This window comes from Piliocolobus tephrosceles, chromosome 2, assembly GCF_002776525.5.
Source record: "Piliocolobus tephrosceles isolate RC106 chromosome 2, ASM277652v3, whole genome shotgun sequence".
Taxonomy (NCBI): Eukaryota; Metazoa; Chordata; class Mammalia; order Primates; family Cercopithecidae; genus Piliocolobus; species Piliocolobus tephrosceles.
Window position 1 is genome coordinate 62762003 of NC_045435.1, and position 27677 is coordinate 62789679.

The window sequence follows — 27677 nt, forward strand, 5'->3', positions numbered from 1 at the left end:
GAGGAGTCCTTTTTAAAACACTGATCCATTTACTTTTCTCCTTTGAATTAAATCTATGATCTTTGCTTAGATGTTATCAGTGAATTAAAAAATTATTGGTAAAAATTGTTTAAAATGTTTTAATGTTTGGTTTGATTTTGGAGAAAAAATATGCTGTAAACCAAATGATTTTGTAATTATAGTTTCTTTTCATTGTAGGAGTAAGAAAGGCTTGATATTTCTTGCTTAACTATATACAGGAAACTTATTTTGCTAAACAGGCACAGATATGCATAATCCATTTTTGGTTAATGTTAGAAATAAACACATGAGGCTATACTGCTCTCCTCCACAGGGACTGATAACCATTTACCATATTCAGCAAAGGAGTATGAAAAGTTTGGTAGCAGTTATCTGTTTAAGAAGTAAAACCTATTCATGTTAATTTGAAATCTCTAACTGTTGTCTTGGTTACCCAGATATTCTGTTTTGATGAAAGAAATGATATAATTCAAGCTGCATTTAAAAAATTCTTTGTTAACTGCAAAAGTAAGCAGATTTTAGAGATCAGTTATTAGTAATGGACTCCAGCTCGCCATTTCCAAAGGTAGAAACTAGAATTACATCTTATAAATCAATTTCAGTATATACAATGATAGTAGCATCATTTTGGATTATGGTGTCAAAAAATCCAGGACATTCCTGGATTGAGTGCAGATGAGCATTGTGATCATTTAGTGATGTTTGTCATGGGCACACAAACAAGGGGAAGGGTGACATTTTTTGCTGTATATTTGTTGTCTCTGGATGGACTCACTTAAATTATGTTTTTGACACTATTGCATTGTCATTTGGTAGTAATGACTCTCTTTTCACTAGCATAGCTGCACTCTCAATAAGTCAGTCCATCTCCATTTTTTTAGTCTCCACATGTAAAATAAAGTGAATATCATATTTTCCCCTCTCCTATTCCCCGATTTAGCCACTTGTATCACTTTCACTTTACCTTATTAATAGTCTTTTCTACAGCAACAGAAGACTCTAACACCATTAGGTAAGGCTTCTCTGAAATGTAGCAGATCTCCTTACTATTAGAAGGGACATGTTGAAATGGAAAGAACCATGTGGCAGGCGCCTGTAGTGGCTGAGGCAGGAGAATGGCGTGAACCCGGGAGGTGGAGCTTGCAGTGAGCCGAGATCATGCCACTGCACTCCAGCCTGGGAGACAGCAAGACTCCGTCTCAAAAAAAAAAAAAAAAAGATTTAAATCAGGAGACCCAGGTTTAGGTCTCCACCCAGGTATTCACTCTGGTGCTGGGATTCTAAATGTTGAGTCTTCATCTCTAGAATGGGAGGAGTATTTACTGCTTGTCTTTCCTACCTGTCATGCTGTCTGGGTGTACCAAGGAAACAATGTAGGTAAAGGATTTTTGCAATTAAGTACAAAGGTGGAGAATTGTTATTTCAAATTAGAATTTTTGTACAGGATGCAAGAACTTAAAGCCAAATATAGAAGTTACCAAAAACATTTCTGAGATCTGTTTTCTTCTTGTTTATGTAAATCAGCAAGAATGTGGGAGCTGCAAATAGAATTATTGAGAAAATCTTAAACTCTTTCATGGAGACATACTTTCCAGAATTAACAATGTGACCAATTAAAACTAAATAGTCCCCCTTTAATCCATGGTTGCCTTAAACAATATATTATGTATTAATTTCTTTCTAATGACTGTGCATAGCTTATTGTGTGATGTATGGGCTTTGTTATATTTATTGCTGCCATTATTTTCCTTATTTTCCTATCAAAACTAGCCTTTCAGTGAATATCTTTCTAACATACATCACTTTATACTGGTCAGATAAACATAAAGCTTAGGTGAAGAGTGGACAGTATGGAGTGCGACAACTCTTGCAGAATTTTTTCACTTTTTACTAGAAAAATCAGTAGAAACAAAAAAGTAAAACGTGGTATGATGCAATTTGTTTATTTTTAAGGCATTTATATTAGTCTTTGCAGGGGGAAAATACTCTAAGCTAATGAACAGTTTACAGTTACTATAGTTATTTTATTTGGTGGGATTATGGGAAACTTTAAGTAATGCCACATTTCTGTAATGTTGGAATTCTCCAAAGTGTATGTGTGTTATGTATGTGTGTGTGTATATATATATTTCAGTAAACAGTAAGAATGAAAAACTTAGTGATTTAAAAGTTTCTTTTGAATTTCAAATATCACAAAGTGGACATCTGCTTATATATTTCCTTTTAAAAGTCACTTAACATTCTCATTTCTACAAGCTCATAGCATATGGCACCAGGTATGGAAATGCAGAGGCATCTGTCTCCTGCTGAAACCCTGCAGTTAGGATATTGGGCGCTTCTCTTTGGCAGTGTCTCTCCCATCCTCTGCCCGTGTTAGAGTTTACTTTGTATTGACACTGTACTTTTGTGGGAGTTCTGACTCCAAAGAAGTTTTAAATCTGTCCCTCAAAGTCTTCCTTTCATAAGAAGATTTAATTAGGTGATCCACAAAGCATTTTAAATGAAGAATAAATTAGAAGTAACCAATGTCCGCATTAAATTTTTGAGTGACGATTAAGTAAAAAAATTAATTGTTGGGTAATATCCTGAGGACAATAAAACAAAACAACAAACTCTTGACAATAATACAGGTCAAATATATTTTATATTGTCATATTTACATGTGATATCTAGACACTTATCTTTAAATATGGGGGTTTTGAGAGCAGTAACCTTATCTGATTTTTTTAAACGAAATTTCTGTCCTTTCATCTGTTGCTATAACACAAAAAGAGCCAGTTGCATTTGTATTGAATTTGGAAGGTGTGTTAGGGATGACCTGACTTAAATGCTAATCTCTGAAGTATACGTAACATGAGCGAGCACTAGGGGAACCCTTCAAAGCTGTAGGCAGACATCATTGTGGAGCTAAACTAAGCACAGTGCCTATAGACCAGGGTACTATGAACAGGCGGAAAGAGTGTTGACAATCAGGAATTGTCAATGGGAATTGCAGATAGGAAGACGCAAGGGCAGAATGGCAGCTGCAAGCACTGATTTGCAATTATGCCACTTTCACTGGGAACTCTGAGTACTCCAGTGTGGGTAGCTGCCGCAGCTTGCTCTCTTTTAATGAGGATTAGTGATTCCTTTGAGCCTCACAGTGGAGAGCAGCTGGTATGGAATGAGTCTGCCATGCCAAGTGCCACAGTGCTCAATGGAGACCTCTGGCTTTTACCCTGTTTAAGTCTATTTTGATGACCACGTGAACTGCGTCCCACCCCTTTTCTCCTGAGAGTGGCACTCCCCTCTGCCCTTTTGGCTCTTTTGATTCTCTTTATTTCCTGATTTCATCACTTCCCTGCTAGCCCTAGTGGGTCATTTGACAGCTTTCGGGGATCAGGAGAACTTAAAGCCTAAGAGTGCTTGCTTTCCTAGGCACTCCTCCACCCCTCAAAAGAAAAATGCAAGTCAGCTATTAAAACAAGCTAAAGACGTTTCTTTTTTGTTTTTCAATATTTGGAGACACTCTGGGATGGAGCAAAATTGATGCCAACAGTCTAATTTAAAAAGAGTTTTTTGTTCTTTTCATAGAATGATTTTTGCTAGGAAATGGATATATGTTTCCAGACATATTGATTTGAGGATCCATTAGCCAAATACATGCAACCCATATCCAAAAAATGCTTAGGCATTGATTTTAAACATTGGATAGGGGATGAATTATATAGCATGATCTATACAATTGTTGCGACTTGTTAAAACATCTTCATGTTATATGAGTTGTTAGGATACAAGAGGATAACGGGGAAGAGAAACCACGAGTAGACATATGTTCACTTGTTGGATGTGCACTGAGTTCTGCCTAATTGAGATAAGTCAGGATACCCAGAGAACTAGTACATAGTAAACTCCCTGGCTCTAGGGAGTTTACATCTGAGGACCTGTGTTTATAGGAAAATAACAAACACCAAGTTAATTAGAAAGGCAGCCAGTATATGCAGAGGTTAAGAGCCAAGGACTCTGGAATCAGATCAGCTTTTGAATTCTAGTTCTACCATTTGCTAGCTTCATGAGCTTGGAGAAGCTTCTTATCTCTAGCATTGCTTTCTTCTGTAAAATATGGATAAAGTTGCCATAATAAAGAAAATATTCTTGTGTGTCTGAATACTATAAATTTGGCCCAGAATAAATGCTCACCAGGTGGTTAGCTATGCTGTGTTGTTTCCTGTGGGTCTTTAGAGGCTGGGCTGGAGGAACCTTCCAGCAAGCCAACACTTTGATGACGGCTATATGGCACAGTTTCATAAACTTGAAATTACAGTTGTGAGTAGACCATTTTAATATGGTTTTTATTTCTTTTTGAAATTAGTGACCCTTTGTATCTGGATTAAGAGCTGCCACTTCCTAAGGCCATATAAATCACAATAATTGATCAATCAGGAGTAATTCTTAATTTACATCCTAGTGTGAACAGCATGGTAATTCATTGCATATGTGCTGACATAAGTGTTCCAAAAATAAAGTCAAACAATTGTGTGCTCAATATCAGCTATTTTTAAAGTGCCACAAACATTAAGATTTCTGTTTCTATGTTGACTCACGAGGAATATTGGGATTTTCTTAAAATAATGAACAGTTCATCTTTCTTTAGCAAAAATGTCCCTTAAAATTGAAATAGTTGAGTTTCTTTTTAGGATAACTTTTTTATGTCTTGATATGAATGTAATATACCATTGTAGAAAAATTGAAAACTACAGTAAGACATAAAGATGAATATAGAAACCCTTACTGATACTAAGCATTATCTTGACAAAATCTTTATCAGTTTGATCATTCAGGAATGGATACAATGGCTTCTGTGTTAGAATCTAATGGGGCATGGGAATTGCATAAGGAACAGTAATATTTTCATTACTTGTTCTAAACTCTAGTTTAAATGAAGTGGGATAACTTCAAGTAAAATAGGATTAAGTATGATTTTGTTGCAGCATTATTATTGGATTTCTGATGCTTTGTGTCATTGTTTGAAATAACTGAGTCAGTGTGCTTGTAAGAAACATAAGTGAGATAATATTGACATATGAGGGGGACTTGGAATAGAATTGCTGGTGACACAGGAATTTGTAGAAGCAAGAGAAGCAAGAATAAAGATTTCATCATTTTTATTGAAAGCTTAAAACTTTTTAATACTCTCAACAGAACAACATCTTAATTTTACTACAAGGTAAGTTTGAAAACTAGAAAAAAGAACTACATTCTTTTTAGATGATGGTACCAAAGTTGTTGACGTTTATTATTTCTCCATTCAAATGCCCAAGTTAGCATCTTAGTACGTAGAGGACTAATTCCCTCTGGTATGTTGAACCAATAGAGAGAGACCTAACCAGAGGAAGGACAGTAAGTGCCAAGTTAGATGGAATTGTTTTCTCAGAGAATTGTTACCTAAACCTTGGTATTTGCATTTTAATGAAGTTCCAGAGAACACTTTAACTTATATCAGCTATAGTCTTTTAATCTGCTTTTTTTTTCTTTTTCTTTTTCTTTTTCTTTTCTTTTTTTTTTTTTTTTTTTCCTGAGATGGAGTCTTGCTTTGTCACCCAGCCTGCAGTACAGTGGCGCAATCTCAGCTCACCATAGCCTCCACCTCCCAGGTTCAAGCGATTCTTGTGCCTCAGCCTCCTAAGTAGCTGGGATTACAGGTGCCCACCATGCCCAACTAATTTTAGTATTTTTGGTAGAGATGGGGTTTCGCCATGTTGTCCAGGAGGGGTTCGAACTTTTGACCTCAAATGATCCACCTGCCTTGGCCTCCCAAAGTGTTGGGATTACATGTGTGAGCCACTGAGCCCAGCTAATCTGTGTTTTGACAAATAATATTTTTTAGATTGCTTAGCATTAAAAAGCTTGTGAAATACTTATGAATGTGTGACTCTATATGAATATATATGTGAATCTGAACATTGATGCCTGAACACAAGCACCTTGTTGGCTTCATATTAGTAACTCATGAGATTTCGCCTTCATTTTGTGTTTGTCTTGAAGACCCAAGACAAACTGGATGAAGTTTTAAGCTGTTTTGTATATAGTCTGTGTTTAATAATCCTCATTAATACTTTGTAAGAAATGAAAGGAGAATCCTTTGGGCAGATGGTATTATGTAAAGTGGTGACAAGGAAATCTTTATTTTGATGTAGGGACCTAATTGTGAAGCCTATTTATAGGTAAGTTTAGGTCGATTTGCTTGATACACTTAGTAAATCTTATAAGTGAAATTCAGAGGTTCTCATCTATTAAACTTACCAGATTTAACAGAACATACAGGGAGTTACACTGATTCAGAGGGAAAGGGACAAGGAAGGCAATTGGTTTTCTATTTAAATAACATTTTTCTTTTCTCCTTTAGTTTGTTTGAAAGATAAGCCCATAACAAGTGTTGGCTGCTTTTTGTCATGATCAGAATATTAAAGGATTCAATAATAAGAGCTGTTTGTGGCCTTTTGTAATAATCCATTCCAGTTCTAGGTGATCTTTTAAAACTTAAAATAGAACAGATAGAAGAGAGAAATTCAATGTGCTTCCTTTCATTCTGAGTCAGCTTCTTCCAGTCTTGATTAAGCATGATGCTTGTGACAAATACAAACCGAAAGCATATAAAAATAGCATCATATCTCCTGGGAGGATGGCCATTAAACTGTTTTATGAATATTCAGGAGAAGAAATCAGTCCTTCTGAAATATCACAGGGCAACGGAAAGAGTCCTCCTTCATCAGAGAAAAATCAGAGTGAGGGATAGTCAGTGAAGCCTGTTTAGCATTTTGCATCGATCATCAAACCTAAACAAGTGTTTCTCAGACTCGAGTCAGTCGTACACCACCTGCTCAGTTTTTGCTATATGTGCGCCGCCTGTTTTGCTAAATGTTCACCATTATTCTTAAAGCAACATTGTTTTAACTTTATTTTAAAAAGAAACTGTGATTCATGACTGTCGATGGAAAGTCATTGTCATGTGTTGTAAATAGAAGATAAGAGTAAAAATAAACAATGAAAATGTAGAGTTAGTCAATTTAAACTAGGCTGCTGAAAACTCTGGTCTTTGAGCCTTGCTTTCTCTTTGTCTAAGAGCAAAACTAGTGGGAGTAGAAGTCAGGACAGTGGTGGGAAACAGGCCTGAGGAGGGCTTTTGAGGGTGCTGGTCCTATTCTGCTCCCGATCTGGGCCCAGATCTGCTCCTGATCTGGGCTCCCATTCAGGAGCGTGTTCACCTGTGGAAATGCACCAAGATGTACACTTAGGATGAGTTCACTTTATGTTACATTTGGATGAACTTTATTTTTAAAGGTGGTGTTACCTGTTTACAATGGCATAGACATGGAACCAACCCAAATGCCCATTAGTGATAGCCTGGATAAAGAAAATGTGGTACATATACATCATGGAATACTATGCAGCCATAAAAAGGAAAGAGATCATGTCCTTTGCCGGGACATGGATGTAGCTGGAAGCCATCATCCCCAGCAAACTAACACAGGAACAGAAAACCAAACACTGCATGTTCTCACTCATGAGTAGGAGCTGAACATTGAGAACACATGGATACAGAGAGAGGAACAGCACACATCAGGGCCTGTTGAGGGGTAGAGGGTGAGGGGAGGGAACTTAGAGGACAGGTCAACAGATGCAGCAAACCACCATGGCACATATATACCTATGTAACAAACCTGAATGTTCTGCACATGTGTCCCTGGTTTTTTTTGTTGTTTTGTTTTTGCTTTTTTTTTTTTTTTTTTTTTTAGAAGAAACAATTTTTTTTTTTAAAGTAGTGTTACAAACATTTTTGCCCCAGATTGCCTCTGTCCTCTGAATGTAAGCAGATGGGTTCGAGACTGACAATAGAGTGACTTGGATAACTTGGGTTAGAGATTGACAGTGGAATGACATCATGTTATTCAAGGTCGTTTAAATGGCAGAGCCCAGGGTTACGTAATATAATGTGAAGTGCTCCCTGACTTCAGCTTGCCCAGGGCTGTCATGTACCAGTCTGAGCTGAACTCTTCATGTGGCTACTTTGGTTTGGTTGGTTGAGGAAAGGAAGAGTCCTTGGAGATTAGAATCCACTATAGAGAGGAAGAATTCTTTCACTGCTGAAAACCTCAGAGGCAGGAAGGTAAATATTAATGTCACTGACCAGAGATTGGGGAATCCCTCTTTGATAAACTTTTGTTTGTTTTTATACAATTCTGAAAAACTGTACTCTCTTTATACATTTGTTGTAGCTATTTACTGTATGTACATTTGTCCGTCGTGCGGCCCAACCATAGATGTAAGTATGACTCGAACAGCAACTCATTCTACACTGTTCTTTGCAAGAATATTCTGCAAACTTTTTGGTACTGACCTACAGTAAGAAATACATTTTATATGTGACCCAGTGTAGCACTCACAGATGTAAGTGGGCCTGGGATGTGTATAAAAATGGAAAAAATGTTTCATGTGAGATATTTCCCATTACTGCATACAATGTAGTCTGGTATTTGTATTTTATTCTTTTTCTTTTAATGCCATTTGCCACTCACTAAGTTGATTTCATGGCTCACTACAGGGCAGTGGCCCACAGTTTGAAAACATTCTGCTTTGGAGACAGAGCTGTGCCTTCGTGTTAACAGCAGATGTTTTTCTGATATTATACCCTGGGGTCTGTTGGATCTGCTCATGGCAAAACTAAATTAAACCTGTTGCAAAAAGAATGGAGTCAAATTTGATATTAGGCTATATAGGACTATATTTGTAAAAATAATCTCCTCTTCCTGTCACCTTTCCACTTATGAACTTCTTACTTGAGGCAAAGTTCATGAGCCCTGCACTCCATCAACAGATGGATGGCGTTAACTGGTGGTCATTTGCATCATCATAGACTTAAAGGGACATAGCTCCAGCCTTTGGAGGCATAACTCATTTCTAAGTGTGGAGCTTTGGTGTGCAGGGTAATTTCATCTCCAATTGAGGAGATTTGTATCAGCTTGATGTTTGATGTGGATGCTTTGTGTGGCATGTGTGGTGATTGCCTGCACTCTGGATTCTGGTGGGAAGGTGGGAAGTTACACCTAAATAGGCCTCTGAATCCAGCATCTCTGAAACCCCCTTGGTGAAGTGTCCCTGTGAGGTTTGCAGTTAGGAAAAGATCAAGGAAGGCCCTGCTTGAGTGTAAGCTCTTGAGAGCAGGGACTCATTGATTGTGCTCTGTACACTGCGTATTCTCAGTACTAAGCACCATCCCTGGTACAGAATATTCAATCAGTAAATGTGTGTCGCCTGACTCAGAAATAGATGTTCAAGTCACACAATCAACTTCTGAGGGTAAAACTGCAGGCGCTCTAACATTAGAAGTATTCAGGGCAGGTGATAGTATGTCATGAGGCCTTGGGGACATTTGATACTTTGACAACACCTCCTTGCAGACAGGTGGAATCTGCCAGCTGTCCATACAGGAATAGCAGCGGGTTAAAATAGACATCTTTCCCAGTGTCAGGAGGAATTTAGGAGTAAAGAGTTCCTTTATTTAGAAGCAGGGGAATGAGTGGGGTTGCCAAAGAGAAATCGTGAGAAATCCCTTATTTTGCTCTTTTTAAAAAAGATAAATATGATGGTATCATAAGAAAATCAGGAGTTTAATTTCTGGTATGCCACATTGGGTTTTATAAAATCTAAACTTTAAAAGTCTGCATTTATGAATTCCATTATTTGTATTTCAAGTAAACCTTTTTCTTAGTCCTGTTTAACAATAAGACTTAGGAAATTGTGTTATTTCTGGTAAACTGGCTCCATGGAAGACAGTGTAAGTTTCCTTTAGCAGTTGTGCTCTTTGCTTATGAAGGTACCAGCTTTGCCACCATGTTTGGAAAATAATTAACATTGGTCACCTTTGTCCTCTCTTCCTTCATTGACTTGGATCTTATCTGCCTGTCAAAACCCGTTTTGGCAACATAAAATCAGTAGCAACTAAGTTCTGGAAGATGCCTTTGTTGACACCTATTTTGAGTGTGTCATTTCTTCGATAGAAGTTTAGTCACTGTTGTCACAGAATTTCCATACGTCTTCCAGGAAATAATTCCTTTGCCACAGCTGCTTAATTAAACCGAATTCTCAGTGAAGCAATAAAACACAGTGGAACTTTCTGAGGGTTTCTGGGGGTGTGGAGGTGCGGCAAGGGGGTGGATGCAAATGAGGACATTAAGCAAAGGCCTTGAGAAAGGTCTTCATGGCTTCCTACCAACAGGCCACAACCTTGCTTTGACGAGCAAAATGATGTTTAAAGCCTGTTATAGTAAACAGATTTATTTTACCTTTGTATTGGTAGCTGTCTGCCAAAATGTTGATTTGTGTTGTGTGCTGAACTAGTGAGAAAATGTGACAAGCTGAAAATAGAGGACTATTCTCATAGAATGACAGTTATGCTGAACACAATGTAAATCTTAATATAAACAAAGAGACCAAATAGAAACTTCCTAATAAGACATTTCTGATCTGTTTTTCTAATATCATTTGCTAAGAAACTTTAAAACTTGAATTCCTAAACTTCAAAATGGTAAAACTAAGGGCAACTATCTTAGTTTTTGCTTTAAACACTCAGCCAAGAAATGAAACTAAAATTGTTTAGAGTTAGTGGGGCATCTGCTTGTGTGTTTATATGCCAGCCAATTTAAAGCTGAAATGTTATCTCTTCAAAGTGGAGGCCGCCTGGACTCACATTAAAATAGTTCATTTTGAAAAAAAATGTTTTTAAAGATTTCTAAAGGAGTAAAGGAGAAGATAAAACCAGTGCAATTTCTCTGTCCTTTTGGGGTGTTAGATGGCAGAAGTCATTCAAATGGACGTTTTTAGTGGGTGATATCCCAATTGCAAAAGTTAAAAAGATAGTGATAAGCTCTCTGCATATTTAGCTGCTTATGTCAAAATATATTGGTAATTTTGAGTGCATTTAACGTAGCATTTTACTTAGCTTGGTATTCTACCAAGAATGAACCTATTAATGATAGAATGCAACATAGTTTTTGTATTACTTTAGAGACTGCCATGGAATGCTGTTAAGGACATACCGTAGTAATACTAGAATCTAAATCAGAACACTAGAGGAATCAAAATAACTGTTCCAAGTGACTTTAAAACAAACAAAATCCTAGGTAGTTTTATTAAATTTAATTAATGTTTTCTCTCTTTTCTAAATCATCTTTTATTTTCTTATCCACAACACATATGCATACACACACACCCCCCCACACACACCCCCACACACCCCCACACCCTCACACACACCCACACCATTAAATGAAGCACCACTTAACTTGTGCTGGAAATGTAGCCACTTTCTTAGTTGGACAAAACATGTTTTTAGCACTCAAGTTGAACGTGAAAGGGTCTGTCGTTATCCTGTTTCCTGGATGGAAGTGGTTATTCTTCTCTATTCATTTTTTTTCCTTTCCTTCCTAACTTAACCACTGTGCCACCTAAAGTTCAGTAGCAATCTTTGAAGGTGCTCCTGTAACAAGGATGCCAGATTCTGCTCATGAAGAGCATTGAAGTAAAAGTTGCAAGTTATAAATGGCCTGCTATTTTTTCCTCTTTTTTTTTTCTCCTCTCATTTACCACACTAGACAGAGGGAATGTCCTGGCCTTGTCAGAGAGAGAAAAGAACTGCCCTGGCATTGGAAGGGAAAGCATAAAGCTAACTGTTGGTGGCTTCATGCTACAGACCACCTAGGAGACAAAGCTAGAACTTGACGTCTTTTAGACCTTATTTAAGGAAACTAAAATGCCATTTTCATTTAATTTAGGAGAATACTGAAAGTGGTGGTAGACACCTTGTTGAATATCTCTGGAGATTGGTAATAAGCTATTTTTACATGATGTTAGGGTTGCCTAGTAGGTTTAATAAGCTGGTCATGGCATTCCCATGAGCAGAGTCTAATGTGGGAACAGTCCTTCCATCGTACGTTTGTGAGCTGTTCACTGTCATGAGTTGGCCAACTTGAGGGTGGACTCCTACGGTGATAGATTGTGTGAGTTACTATGGTTTTAGGTGAGTATAGACCAGAGACCACCCTGTCCTATTTGACTTGCGCAGTTTTCTCCCTTGCTGTTGTTAAACTTTGTTTTGGGTGCTGAAGAGGCTTATGGGGGAAAGAGAAGCTCCTGGCTGCCATGTCTCCTTGGCAGAGTGTGACCAGAGGGACACATAGGGAGAGTGGGAGGAGGGTGCAGAATATCACAGTGGGCTAGTGTCGGGTGTCTAGCGGAGTTCATGCTCTGTTCCCAGGTGAAAAGGTCTTCAAACCATTGCTGAGAATACCAACTGCTAGCCTGAGGCCATTTTTGCCATATAGTTAATCTGTTATTACATGGTCCATGGAAGTGCTTATGTAGGAAGAATTTACTTCCATGAAACTCTACCTCAGTCATAGCATTGAGCAGCAATATGTGTAGTGGATAAGGGTAAGCTAGCCATGTGGGTTTGAATCCCAGCTCTGATATTTTTGCTGTGTAGCCTTAGGCTAGTTCCTTAAATTTTCTGGACCTTCATGTTCTTGCCTGAAATATGAGCACAACAGTTGCTATCTCATAAGTTAGGTGTACTGATTTAAATGAATTAATATATCTTAAGATTTTAGGGGCTGTTAGAAGAGTTCTTAGTAAATAGCAAGTCCTCAGTGACATTATCACATTATGATTATTGATAGTTTCCATTGTTGAGTGGCTCCTATATGCAGTTGAGTACATACACAATGAGCTCAGGCAGTGAGCTGTTCCAAAAAATGCAAAATAATGTAAGGATATGTCAGTAGAAGTATCACTGAATAAGCTGGGGTCACATCTGTGTGATGAAATAGTATGCATTTATTAAAACCAATGAGTTATATCTGTGTCTGTTGGAGGAATGGGCTGTTTCCTAATGTGCTATTTCATTTCATTGTCCCCACAACACTGCAATAATACATAGTATCATTCTCATTTTACAAGTGACACCACTGAGACTCAGGGTAAGTGCCTTCTCAGAGGTCACACAGCTGACCATTGGGGATGACGGGATCCGAATCCATATCTGGCTCTGTGTGCTCTCCTTTATGCCACATTTCTGTCCAGCCAGATCCCATGCCAGTGGACAGTTGGAGCCTCATTGAGTTATTGGAGCCTCACTGAGTGAACAAGTATAAAGAAAACTGTGTGTGTGTATAAACAATAATCATCATAAAAACATTTAGCCAACTATGTGTGTGTGTGTGTGTGTGTGTGTGTGTGTGTGTGTGTGTGTGTGTGTGTATATATATAAAATATACACCTCGTTTTAAAATCCTTTTTTGTTAGTATAGGTATAGGAAATAATGAGAATTTGTACACAGCAAGTTGCCAGCAGTGGTCTATCTTGGCGAGCGGAGTGGTTTCCCAGATTTTTTTACTATAATGTATAGTTCATTTTCTTTAAAAGAAATACTTTATCGAATGCACCATCCCCCAAATTAAAATGTTATGTGGAGTTGCCACAATCATTGAAACAATAGACATTTTAAAATAAAAAAGACAAATCTCCACGTGCCTTCCTCTCCTTTTCTTCTTCCCATACCCTGAGGTAAGCAGTTTGCAGCCCAGCACAAAGCCTTCCATAGCCTTCTTCATGATTATACAAAATAGAAACACATGTACACATATGAGATGTCAGTTTTTCTTTTCTTTTTTGAGACGGGGTCTCATTCTGTCACCCAGGCTGGAGTGCAGTGGTGTGATCTTAGTTCACTGCAACCTCAACCTCCTGGGCTCAAGTGATCCTCCCACATCCGCCTCCTGGGTGGCTGGTACCACAGGCATGTGCCACCACACACAGCTAATTTCTTGTGTTTTTTGTAGAGATGGGTTTTCGCCATGTTACCCGGGATGTTCTTGAACTGCTGAACTCAAGCCATCTGCTTGCCCTGGACTCCCAAAGTGCTAGGATTACAGACGTGAGCCACCATGTCTAGCTTTTTTTTTTTTTTAATCGTTGTCTTTACACAGATGCAATCCTCTTGTGCTCATTTTACAACATGTTTTCTGTAATAGCATATTGTGTCCATTCCTCTGATAGATACAGATGTAACTTACTGGTTTTAATAAATGCATGCTGTTGCATCATATGAATGTGAGTCCACTGTATTCAGTGACACTTCCATCGGCAGAGCCTTAAATTGTTCTGCATTTTTTTGGATCTGCAAATAGTACTGTAATAATGTCCCTCTACCCATTTCCTATAGTCTTGGGACTCGGACTCCAAGAAGTTGAATGTATGATATACACTCATAAAATTTTTAAAATTGGATTTTCCACAATAAGCAGATACTTCTTTATAATCAGAAAAGAAATCTTGAATAAAATAGAAATGAAATCTTAAATAAAGTATAAATAACTAAATCACACATTCACACCCACACACAGACATACTCACACAAATTCCAAGGCTGGTTATTGAAAGATGTATCTTCCAAAAGTAGAGTCATGTTTATTCAAAGACAAACATAACATGGTTGGGTGTATATGTTCATAGCATGGGGAGCATTTAATGTGTTTTAAAATATGAGGAAAAATAAAAAACATCATAAGCAAACCATCAGTTCTCTTTGAGAGAAAGCTGCTCACACACACAGGTGATTCTTTCTGTGAAAACTGCCGAAGGAGTGTTGCTTATGCTTTTCATAGGTCGGTTCTACTTACGTAGGAGTAGATCTGAACTTTGGAAATTTACACTTGAGTAAATCTCAAACTCCAGAATGTATCCCTCCTCCCCAAAAAAGGGCATTTTACTGAAATAAAATCTGTTGCTGGTTGCTTCTGGTATGTTATATCAAAGTTGTTAACGGGCTACAGCAAAGGCAGCTGCATTGTATTTCAGAATTAGTTCGAGGTAGATTTTATTGTTATAAAGCAAGATACAATTGAAGCCACACTCTGGGAAAATAGCAATAACACAAAACATAGTCATTTAGGTAGAATTACTCAGCCACAGATGTCCAGAGAGGTATAGGAAGAGGTCCATATGCACTTTTTGTAGGCAAACAAGTCAAGGTTAAATAAAAGCCCTATTTTGAGTTTAGGCGGGATGTCAAGAAATTGCCTCACAGGTGAAACAGCCCCAGCCACAGAAGAGGCTCTGTTGTTACTTGAGTCACTAAACCATTTGGATGGAGGCCAGTGCAGCCTTCTGCTCTTTATGTCAAGTTCCCATCTGTAGGAAATCGTGCCTGGTGACATCACAGGATCACTTTGAGTCAGTGGTGAGTAAGGCGTAATGCAAAGAGTAATGGGAAACACTCTACTCTTGAGAGAGTTCAGAAGAGCAGGGAAGATGCTGGTGTGTTTGCCTCTCTAGCTAAACCAGCATGGCTGTGAGAGCTGGCTGCACGACAGACAAGAGGACTGCATTATCTCTCTGCTCAGATTCTTTGTGGTTTGGGGAGGACAGAACCCCAAAAGGATCTGATGAAAGTTACGGATCTTCATGCCAGAAAATTTACATTCTCAGAGGCTCTCATCCCCTCTCCCTCTCACTTGTGCACGTACAATTTCATGGAACTTGTAGACTCCTTGGGACCATTCATGAACCTCTGTTAAGAATTCTTGAGTCCTTTGCAGGGTCCTAGACAAAGCTCTGAAAATTGATATTTTTCCTCAGCCAAGATCAACTCAATTCTAAAATGGATTTTCAGTTTTTCAGCTGAATAAATCAACACCCATAGGAGCAAGACTTGGGGCTCTGAGGTACCAAATAACATGGAAATGATAGGTGGAGACCTAACAGGAATGTGAAAGGCCTTCCTTTCATGGGTTAAGTTCATCTGGAATCATGGCTGCTTTGGTGAGATTTGAAGTTATAAGTTTTTCTGTATAGGTCTGAAGGAGCTTAGTCTAAATATTATGATGTAAATATGACCACATATAAATACACACACACACACACACACACACACACACACACACACCATACCTAATGGGACAGATCCCATGGAGCAAACCTCAACAATGGTGCAGTGATTTACAAAATAACCTCTGAGTTGTGCCCTTATTACAGTCAGATCCTCAGTGGTGGGCTTCTTACTTCTCAGTGAAATTCACTCTTACACAGGGGCAACTTGCAGTGTGCCACATTCAGAAAAGCTGGTTAAAGTGTAGTCTCTGTCGTTTACAAATTTGGGCTAATTCTCAACACCTATCCACTTCCCTCTTCTTATCCAAAACATGGAAATCATAATAGTACTTTTAAAATAAGTTTGTTGGAATCTGTAAATAAAAAAACAATGTAAGTAAAATTTGTAAGGGCCTTGGCATATCTAACATGCTAAATAACTGGTAACTCAAGTTGATTACTCTTTATGATTATCTAGCGGTCGCTGTTTATTGGTCTTAGACCCCACAGAGTAGGACTACCATTTATCTATGTAGCTTGTTATAATAAAATACCTTAAACTGAGTAATTTATAAACAACAGAAATGTACTGTTCATAGTTCTGGAGGCTGGGAAGTTCAAGGTCAAGGTGCTGACATATTCAATGTCTAGTAAAGGCTCTCTGCATCAAAGATGGTGCCTTCTTGCTTTCTCCTCACTTGGTGAAAGCAGCAAGGGAGCTACCTTGAGCCTCTTTTCAAAGGGCAGTAATCCTAGTTTCAAGGGTAGAACCCTCATGACTTAACCACCTCCCCAAGACCCCACCTCTTAATTACTATCACATTGGGTATTAGAGTCCAACGTATGAATTTGATGGGGACACCAACATTCAGACTAAATCAAGGACCTTCCAAAATCAGTGCACCTTGGAAAATTTTTTCTTCAGATATTACTGAGGTAATTTTCAAAGTCTAGGGAGTAGGCACTGGCTAAGAGGAACTGTGTTTAACCATGTAATACTCTTTTAGCAAACCAAGTGCCTGTGTAATTTTTCACACAGTTCAAGAATGGAGAAAGAATTCTGTCCTAAACTCTTTCCGCTTCATTAACTGAAATGTTCACATTTCTCATATCCAAGCAGAAAAGGGGGCAGGCTCCTCAATGGTCTCTAAATCAAACTTGGATTAATGGCTCCTATTAATTTATCTTTGAAATAAGAAATCCTGTGGATCCCCAGTGTATTGACAAATTTTTAACACTTTACCCATAAAATCAACCAATCTCTCTCTCTCTCTCTCTCTCTCTCTCTACCCCTTCTTGGCAGGCTTTTACTTTTTGTCACTCATTCTCCCTTTCCTTTTCATCAAAACATTTCCTTCTAATTTCCTTTTCCCCTATGTAATGGGAACAGTTATAGTAACTAAAGGTACCTTGAAAGAATGGTCAAGGACCATACCATAAAGGATCCCAGGAGTCAACAAATGGCACACTTAAGATAGGATCCATCAGAGAGATTAGTAAAAGGACCATTTTCAAGGATATGAGAAGAGTGTAGGACACAGGTCGGCAAACTTCTCCTGTAAAGGGCCAGATGGTAAATATTTTCAGCCTTGCAGGCCATGTGGCTTTCGCTTCAACTATTCAACTCTGCTCTAGAGGGAAAGCAACCATGGACGGTACCTAAACAAACAGGTGTGTCTTCCAGTAATGTGATTCACAGAAACAGGCTTTGGGCTGGATCTGGCTCCGGGGTCATAGTCTATTAAACTCTGGGGTACAGGAAGAAGAGCATAGGGCAGTAACTGGGCTAGTAGCAACGCTCTGACCGGCCTTGGGCTTAAAGGGCAGGAGTGGAAGGAGGTACCAGAAAGGCAGTCTGTGAAGGGGGCTGTCTAGACAGGAGCTGTGCACTCTGGAGAGAGCACTATCAAGAGTCACCCCACAGGAAGGAGCTTTGGGGCGGGACCCAAATCTAGGCTGCATTTCTCCTCTCTCCCTTGGTTTTCCTCTCCTGTACTCCATTGACTGATCCCAGCTAGAAGCCAGGGCAGTGAGAGAGACCAGAGAACCACTCTATACAAGGTATCCTCCCTGGGGACAGAGAGCAGGGTGGAAAAAGGGAAGCTCTCTGGCAGGAGGAGGAAATGAGATATGGCACACGATGCGCTCAGTGTGGATTCCTCAAGTTCCAAGGGCTCTTGTTTATTAATCCTAGTCATCACAAACATCTGCGTCTCTGAATACATGTGGTGTTGCAATGTAAAACATAAGTGAGTAAAGGAAGCATAAGTAGAACTGTCTACAGAGATCCACTCACAGCAGAAGCTAGTCATGTAAGGGTTTCTCATCCCTTGGGTTTATCAAGCTTTCCTCTAGATTCATTGTTCTAAAAAGTTGCTTTTGGAAAGACATTATACTAAGCTCTGAATTTGGGTTTGAAAGCTGGGAAAAACCCTCTTTGCTAAAATGAATGAATGAAAATTGACCTCTTATAGAATGATTCATCAACCATGCATGAGCGAGTGACTCCATTTAGAAAAGTATTAATTTAGTCATGTCCCAAAACATCACATCACATTGCAGATTAAGGTCAGCAAAAATGAATGTTTTGACAGCCCTGCAATCAGTGCTAATAGAGGCATTGAAAATAAGTGTCTTGAGAATGTGGGTTGTGCTTGATTTAATGTGTGCTTTGTTTTTTTTACTTACTCTAATTTAGTCTCATCACTCTTTCTCCAGAAATTTCACTTATCTCTAAGACTTTGACTTCTTTGTCTGTAACTCTAAATGTAGAGTAATACACACCAGCAAGATGACAGTTCTGTAATGTCCCACTTTTTTAGCACACAGGATAGATATTCCTCTCAAGTGTATTTAGGACAGTGAGTTCAATTGTGCAAAACTGAAAAAGGTAAAAGCTGGATGATTTCACCAGGCTCTTTAAGGAACTTGTGTTTGGTGGTGATGTTTGTCTTGAAAAGATAAATTTCTTAGTATTTGGGGGGACTTAGAATTCTACTTGCATCACCCTGAAAACTTGTTTCTCTACCTTTTATATAGCTGGGATCACTGATTTTTTTAATATACAGAAAGAAAAAGTACATGTAAAGTCCCTGCTAAAGTCAGGCTACGGCATTCTTCTTTGGCACACTGGAACCTAGAAACACTAGCAGTTGTCTTGACTTGTAGATTGATTATGGGACACAATGCAACTTAGGTCTTGAGGATGCAGTTTCGCTCAGCCTATAACGTATATAGATATCAACTTTATTTCAGCTTTAGTTTTGATTGGCTTTGGGTAACACCTCTCATATGTGTAAACTGTTATTTTAATCCATCTCCATTTAGACTGTGTTCTCCCATCCTTAACACTGGGTAGAGCTCATTTCCTCATTTTGGGATAGGGGAGGGTAAAGTGAAAGATGTTGGAAGAAAATAGGTAGCTCCCTATACCAGTGTGTGTGTGTGTATGCACACATGTGCGTAATTTCTTCCACATATAGTAACTCCCTGCAGAATGATAGCAACATAACTGAAGATGACTTCGCTTGATTTTTCTCTTTTTCTCCTGTCCTTCTTTTCTCATCTCTCTGCCCCTCTCTCTCTTTCTTTCCATGATATTTCTCCTGAACTTTCAAATTATGTGACTCTAAGTTTTGGCAGTCAAATATACGTTTGTTAAAAGGCTCACTACTTAGGTAATATGCAAAAATTGGTTGGATCACCATAAAGAATCATAGGAAAAAATTTAAAACTCAGGGATCAGTTAATTCGGTCTCCTACTTGTCTAATGAGAAAACAGGGGCATACAGAGCTGAGGACCTGTTCCCATTCCGTCATCTGATGGCTGCAGAGCTGGGACTGGACCCAGTCTTTATTTGCCCTCTCTACAATGCAATGCATGTTCTTTCTAATGCCCTCCTCTTTCTCCTGAACTTTCTCAGATAAAGTTCACATTTGTCTGGAAGCAATTTATTTTTTAAGCACAACTCACATTTGTGTCCCAACTGTAAACGTTATGAAGTTTGGTAGTTAACTTTCTGTTCAATTTGACTGCCATTTCTCGCATTTCTACTTGAGAAGGTCACTGTGTTTGATCAACTCCTGGGAGAAAAAGATGAGATGAAGATTTTTGGGACAACTTCTTCTTATGTGGTGCTTCACTGAGCTCGTGGCACATGTTAGTTTGGAAAGGAGATTTGCCTTGAAAATGGGGTCTCCGAACCCTCTGGGAGGGATAAGGTAGCACAGTGGAGTTGGTCATGCAAGGATGGTTTTCCAGATTCTGGCACCGATGTGAGCTGTGAACAGCACACAGATTGTATTTGCTCTGTAGTTATTTGTGAACTTTCTCAAGAAGTACCTGTGTAACTATAAACCCCTGTTCTTCCTTTTCAGTACGGTATAATGCCGTTTATGTTCATTAGTTCTTTAGGCGATCATGTTGAATTACAGAAATACCAATTTTTGTGATAATCATGAACTCCTTTAGAGCTTGGAGATTTTCTGATGTATTAACTTATTAACTTTTTTATTTAAAAAAAAATCACTTTGCTCTCTTGTACAACACTTCAAAGGAATGACACCTTATCACAGCCCTTTGGTGAGCTGAGAGATATAAAACTCGGTTATATTTGACAGTATGCCCCAATAGGACTGTGCTGTAAATGACGGGATTGTTTAGCACAGGCTGAACTGCCAGAGATGGAAAGGGGCTAGATGAGGGGGTAAGTTGAATTTGTTGTAAAAAGCACCTTCTTATCTTTTAGGTTGAGTCAATACCGTTTTCTGCCTTTTGGCTATTTTGCTATATTAAAAGTGCTTCTTCCCACTTTGGGAGGCCGAGGCGGGTAAATCACTTGAAGTCAGGAGTTTGAGACCAGCCTGGCCAATATGGAGAAACCCCATCTCTGCTAAAAATACAAAAATTAGCCAGGCGTGGTGGTGGGCTCCTGTAATCCCAGCTACTTGGGAGGCTGAGGCAAGAGAATTGCTTGAACACGGGACTCGGAGGTTGCAGTGAGCTGAGATTGCACCAGTGCACTCCAGCCTGGGCAACAGAGTGAGACTCCATTTCCCCATGCTCCCCCACCCCCCAAAAAAAGTGCTTGTTCCACTGAACTCATTGACTTCATTTCTGTTTTTAAAGAAGTGTTGCGAGGGGAGTGGCTAAAAAGGACTTCTCAGCTATACCAGCTCACTCTGCCTAATTAGCATGGTCAAGTACTCAGTTTGGTTTTATCCTGGGGCAAGTTCTCTTGATGGTGAGAAGATTAGCAGTCAAGAGGCTCCAAGAGAGGGGTTAGAGTATACTTAGAGGACAGCCTTTAGCTTTAGAAGATAATTGATGTTTGACATTTTTTTCCCTTTATAGGCTGAGTGTCAAATATCGGACAGGGCTAGAGCCCCCTCATTAATCCTGACAACTGTTACTTCTCTGTGATGTTAGAATAAAGGGTGTTTGCTCTTTTAATGTCAGGCCTTCTCTCCTCCTGCAAACCATTCATGTCCAGAGGATGTACTAAGAGGCTAGCTGCATGCTTTTCCGGGCAGCTAGAAGTTTGCATATATGGCAAGGCAAACTTGACCAGCTTATCTTGAATGGGATAGAAACACCCTTCTATATTTGCTGTGAATATTTTTAAAGTGGTACAGCATGGGTTAATGTTTAGAGCTGACTATAGTAAGGACCGTCTGTGTGTGTGTGTGTGTGTGTGTGTGTGTGTGTGTGCGCGCGTGCACGCGCATTTGTGTGTGTGGCTATTTTTAAAGCCTGATAAAGTATTTTTGGTGGACTTGCAGAGATTTGGAAAAATGAAAACCATCTCTGACACTTACCTTTTACCACTGAGGTATTCCCATAGAACAGGGTTTGGCAAACTTTTCCTGTAAAGAGCCAAATGGTAAATGTTTTCAGCTTTGGGGGTCATACAGTCTCTGTTGCAGCTACTCAATTCTGCCATTGTAGTGTGAACGCAGTTATAAGCAATAGGTAACTGGATGAGCATGGCTTTGTTCCAATAAAACTTTATTTAATAAAACAAGTGGTGGGACAAATATGACCTGGTGACTGAGGTGTGTTAACCCCTGCTAGAAAGTTCTACTGCTTAAATATAGCTCTGGCTTTGTGGCTAGATTTCATCTTAGAGGACACTTTGCCCCTCCGTTTGCCTCCTTGTCTTCCCAGACACCACGTTGCAGATTGTCCCTTGCTGCAGTCTATAACAAAAACATGATTCTGGGTGCTTTATATATACTGTGTCTTTCCCTGGCAACTGAAGGCCCTGGAGATCTTGCCTAGCTGTTGATCTGCTCTGGGGTCCTACCTTAATATGTTCTGGGGTCTTGTCTTGCCAGAGAGGGTCACCGTAGGACCTCAGAGAGGCCTTTGGGACAGGTAAGACAGATCAGCATTTCAACAGATCTCCCCTGGTTTCCAGCAACCTCTGTATCTTACTAGAGGCTCTGAGATAAGCCTTAATTCCGGCACACTGTGGGACACAAAAGAGCCGAAAACGTCCCTTTTGCTAATGAGTTGTGTGGTATTTTCTCACTTTCATTGAAATCCAAGTGATACATATGCATAGTTTTCCCAAATGCAGGAGGGAATCTGCATTTTTTTATTGAAAAAGGGAGGGGGCACTCTTGCAAAGTAAAGCTGCTCCCTCTGCCTCATACCTCTTGGCTTGATGTACTTGTTTCTTGGAGTATCTGATTTGTTGCTGTCTCTGGGCAGTGCTGCTCCTTTTCTGTACTGCTGTCCCACTGCTTGCAGTGACTCAGGTGTGCTTGGAACCAGGACGCAACCAGCTGTGGTTGAGTTATATTCACCCTGACAGCCGGAATGTACAGTGTGATTTATGGGAGTTGTTCACACAGAGATCCCCAGATAGCTTGGTTTTCTGACATCCATGTGAAGTTTTGAGGCCCAGGGAAGACGAATACACTCCGAGGAACCAATGGATGCTAATGACATTTCTAAGCACTATGATGAATTGAGCCTGGACTTTTTAATGTCAACTTAAGAGTACACTAGAATAGAACACAGCATTGGATTTCCATACAACTGAGTTAGCAGCTAGCAATTTAACCACATGAACTTTGTTACTTTGGAAGAGCTTATTGAAATCTCTGAAAGAAGGATGAGAGATAGAGGAAGAAAATCAATCTGTGTGACCACACATTAAATGGATCAAAACTTAGCAAATTCACAGCCTCGGCAAACAGATTTAATGGTTTATTTTTATCAACTTTTTACAATGGAATTTGAAACAAGAATGACTTTGGACACCTGAATTCTACCTATTCACTCCAGCTTGCTTTTCTTTAAAAGAAATATACCAAATGAAATTATTTTTAAGACCTTTTTTGTATTGAGTCAACATTTTGTTGACGCAAACCTAGTTAGATTTCTAAAAAGTATCATACTGTCCCTTGCTCAAGTTAAGTACAAAAGTGCCTAGGAAATTTTTTCTAAACCCAGTGCCACGTTCCATGCTTTACCCTGCCCTATCGCAGCCCAAGGATTGGAGTGAGTGGAAAGTGTGTTCCTGTTTTTTCAAAACAGTACTCAGGACACATTTGTGACCACACCATCTTCCGTCGCACTGCCACTTCTGGTCTTCTGGTTCTGAGCAGCCCTCTTAGAGATCAACTTTTTTAGCAGTCTGTTGATGAGGTGAGGGCCGCCTGCTCAGGGGAGATAAGGGTAGAGGTCTCCAGACTCTTCTGTGGGGGCAGGACTCAGCCCGGCAGCTGCGGCTTTGATTGAAAAGGTATGTGGCCCTCTGGAGCTGACTTCAACCAAATGGCATTGGTCTTTGAAAAATGTACTTTAGCACAGCCCCTGTGGAACGTGTTTACGTAAGGATTTTACCCCTGTTAGAAGTGAGAATTTGACTACAGCTGGACTGCCCCTCACTGAAAGCATTTGCTGTGAATGTGTCTTCTGCTAATATGTTTAAGGATCTATAATGAAAACAGAGTCATTCTGAAATAAAAGGACATTGACATAAAAAGCGGTAATGGTTGATGCTATCTGTTTTTTAAGATAAGGGTTTTGTCACAAAGGCACGATTTATGGTGGGAATACTGAGTAGCAGTAGTGTGGCAGGTGATAAATCACTTTTCTCACCACTGGATATTGAGAAAAAAGGGATACAAACACCTTTTAAAAATAGGAAAAATAAAAGCACTCCAGGGCATGTAGTTTATGGAAAACATAGTAGAGAAAGTGTGGTAGGACTGAGATTGTGTGTATGTTGTTGACTGAAATGTTTTAATCTCATTTGGAGGAAAACCATAGTTAAGATATATTTTCGTAAAACCGTATCTTGAAAAACTTAGTCCATACACTGGGAAGCATATAATCATGCTTTTTAATGTAGGGCTTTCACAGTAGCTATGATGGTGATAAAAATCACAACCTTTCTTTTCTCTTTATCTTACGCACAAGTTTTCTTCTGCCCACGGCCAGGTAGATGAGAGCAAACAAAAGCAGATGCGTTTATAGGATGTTAAGGGCAAGGACAAAACTAATAACTTAAGAGACTTTTTAGGAACCTCTTGGAAGGCATGAGTCCAGGAAGGGGTTATAGAGTCTGGGCACCTCCTGGGCACCTTCATCCTCCTCCTCCTCCTCCTCTGTTCTCTGTGCTGGTGGAAACTTGATACATTGCCACATGGATTGGGGCTCATACGGGCCACCACTGATGCTTCCTTGCAGATGGGAAGGCTCTGCTCCCGGATCAGTCAAAATCGAGGGCTAGCTTTTGAGGAAACCTGAATCTAGGCAGCCGGTCCATTGGAGCAATAGATTGTCTTAGAGAGGATTCCTTCTCTTTTAGAGGACTCTATGAATGCATAATCCCATCAGTAAGTGAGCGTGTGGGTTAATGCCGCATTAATTACATATCTGGGGATATGTTGGGTGCAGATGTGAGGACTCCTATGCCATATAGCGTAACACCAAAATTCAACAATTGTATTCACATGCAGCCTTTACTTTTTGGCCAGTACAAAAACAAGTGAAATATGCCTGTAATTATTGCCATAAAATAGCAGTTCATAGTCTCGCATTTTGTTAACATCCATTGTCTCTTCTAGATGTATGCCTCATAAGTTGGTCAGTCAGTATTCGTTTGTTTCATCATTCATTTATTTGTTTTCTCATTCATTCATTCATTCATTCATGCATTTGAGGAATACTTTGAGACCTTCTACATGCCCATTGTTGTCCTTGGTGCCAATACACAGCAGAGAAGAAAACAAGAGTCCTGTCTTCATTCTGCTTAATCCTAGTAGGGCAGAGCCAGGCAGTAAGCGAGACCAAATATATAATGTGTCAGCGAGGTAGTATAAGTGCTTGGAAGAAAAATGAAGCAGGGTAAGAGAACGAAAAGTAATAGAAGGCTAAAGGCTGAAATGATATCATTTTCTCACCTCCTCTCAGGAGTTAGTGTCACCCAACTCCTCTCTGTCTCCTGCCTTTTATCCTAAAAACAGCCCTGTGAGGGGGCAAGCAGGACTGTCATTTCCATTTACAGATGATGAAACCGAGGCACAGGGTTTAAGAGATGGTCAAGATGGCACAGCAGGTAGATGTCAGGTCACTCAGAGCCCCTGTTCTCAACCCCTCAAGAGTTCCTTCTCTTCACCACTGCCAGCCCTAGTCTAACCCAGCGCCTGGCCCTTTGGCCACGGGCAGGCTCAGTAAGTACATGTTTGAACCGAGGCACTGTGCTAAGCGCTGGGGAGGAAGAGAAAGGTAACTTCAGGTCCTGCCTGGAGAAGACCCCAGACTAATGAGGAGTGCTCCTGGGTACACCCTGCCACAGTGCTGAGGTTTGGCACAGGGCTGTCTGTCCTGTGTGTCTGTCAGTGTGTGTGCGGGTGTGGGGGTGGGAGGCTTCTGAGAAAGCTTCACTGAGGAGCAGCTGATCTCATTGCAGAGAAGAGGAGAAAGGCATTCCGTGCAGTGCAAATTGCCAGTGTAGAAGCCTCGGGGCTTAAGAGAACGTGACATGGAAGAGACAGGAAATATGTACTCTTGTACAGGTATGCGGCACATGTGTGGCCCCCTCCCTCCCAGCCTCCTCACTAAAGATTATTAAGCTGCTTATTCTCCTGGTTCACCTGAGGCTGTTTTGAGAGAATCTCAGAATCTCAGTGTTCATTTCATACAACGTTCTTCGGGCTCCTCTTGTTCATCTTTGCAGACTGAAGTATTTATGAAGGACCTTCAGAAATCTGATTACTCCTGATGAATCAAAGAGTAAAGAAGAATCAAACATGATTAACCAGGTGAGGCAATGTGATAAAAGGGGTGTATGATTTAGAATAGGTGAGCTGGGTTCAAACTTTAGCTGCAGCACATACCTTGGGCCAGTTATTTTACTTCCTAAGACCTCAGTTTTTTCATCTGGAAATGGGAATGATGATACCTGCGTCCTGGGAGAGAAAGGGCAGAACAAGAATTTCAGCAAGGCTCTATCATTTCAGTTATGCTTCCCCTGCTACAGTGCGAATCTGTCTTCAAGACTGTAGGTCTGGCTTCTGCTAATCAAATAGAAACAATTACAGCATAAACCTGGGCTACTGTGTTGCCCTGGGATATGCACATCACCTGTTTTAATCCCAGGATTTTACTTTCCTCCTAGTGCTATGGCTGATTATTTAATTTTTAGATAATCATGTAGCAAATACCATGTATTAGAAGGGCTATAAAAAGAGTATGTCACAAACAGAGTTTGGTTGTTGGCCAGCAAGTCCTAAGCTGCCTCTGCTGCCATGTGCTACCATATCAAAAAAGTTGCCCGGGAATCCCCTGCTGACATTGGTCTGTCTCACGTGGGTGATATTTGGAAGGTAGTTTTGGTGTGTATTTGTGTTGATCATTATAGTAATGACATGCATTTACCATAGTTCTGTAGGAGAGCGACTCTCAGCTGTGGTTTAGAGACATAGCCCTTTGGATCTCCAGGTATCTCAAAGGCTATAAAACTTCTCAAGTCAAAACTAGTTTTAATTTTACTGCTTGAGAGATGCAGTATGAAACATATGACAGCAATGAGTGTCTATTTTTGTAGCAATTCAAGCCGCCTGCTTCTTTAGGGGAAGATTTATAATAAAAGCACATAACTGTAGGGCTTTTAACCTTGATTTAAAAAAAAGACTTTCCTGTTCATTATCATATCTGGCTCTGGGGAGATGGGCAGGTTAGTGATGATCTGCACCATTTTACAGATGAGATCCCTGAGGTGGCTTTGTGGCTTTGGTCCAAGAAGCCATTTATTTTTGACTCCTGGCTTCACATGGCTCCTCCCTTGACTGGCTCCTTCTTATCCCTAATCCCCTATCTTTGTAGCTTGTCTGTTACCTATCAAAGGAAGCCATGTCTGATTTCTCTATTGGAAGTTAAACTGCTTTTCCCACCTCTGGTTTCCCTTCAACTCCTTATTTATTTCATTATTGCATTAGCCACTTGTTTTATTTCTTGGGTTTTCAACTGGTAATTATTATTTAATTTTATTGATGAGTCTGTTTCCATCATTAGAACAAAAACATATAAACTCCATGAAGGCAAGGACCCCATCATTGTATTTCTGTTGTCCTAAGGTGGTGCCTGACACACCAGACACCCTTTGTTAATGTGTTTGGAAGGGAGATAGAAGCTAAATTTAAAAGACTAAGCTGATCTTTGAGTGTCTATGTTCCAACAGCAGAAAATGGACTAGAGGAAGGCTGTTTGAGGTTTGAGAATTATTATGAAGGG

General features: G+C 39.7%; 1 protein-coding gene across 2 annotated transcripts in view; it reads left to right on the forward strand.

The window, feature by feature from the left end:
• The window catches only part of PDZRN3 (PDZ domain containing ring finger 3), a 238450-nt gene that overhangs the window by 29111 nt on the left and 181662 nt on the right, over positions 1-27677 (forward strand). Inside the window, exon 1 of one of the 2 annotated variants that reach the window (XM_023199935.1) lies at positions 25842-26206. The exons of the other annotated variant lie outside the window; for it this stretch is intronic. Within the exon in view, the coding sequence (XP_023055703.1) occupies positions 26195-26206 (12 nt within the window). The 5' untranslated portion in view covers positions 25842-26194. Of the gene's footprint in view, positions 1-25841; positions 26207-27677 lie in introns of those variants that run through there. 2 annotated transcript variants of the gene reach the window in all.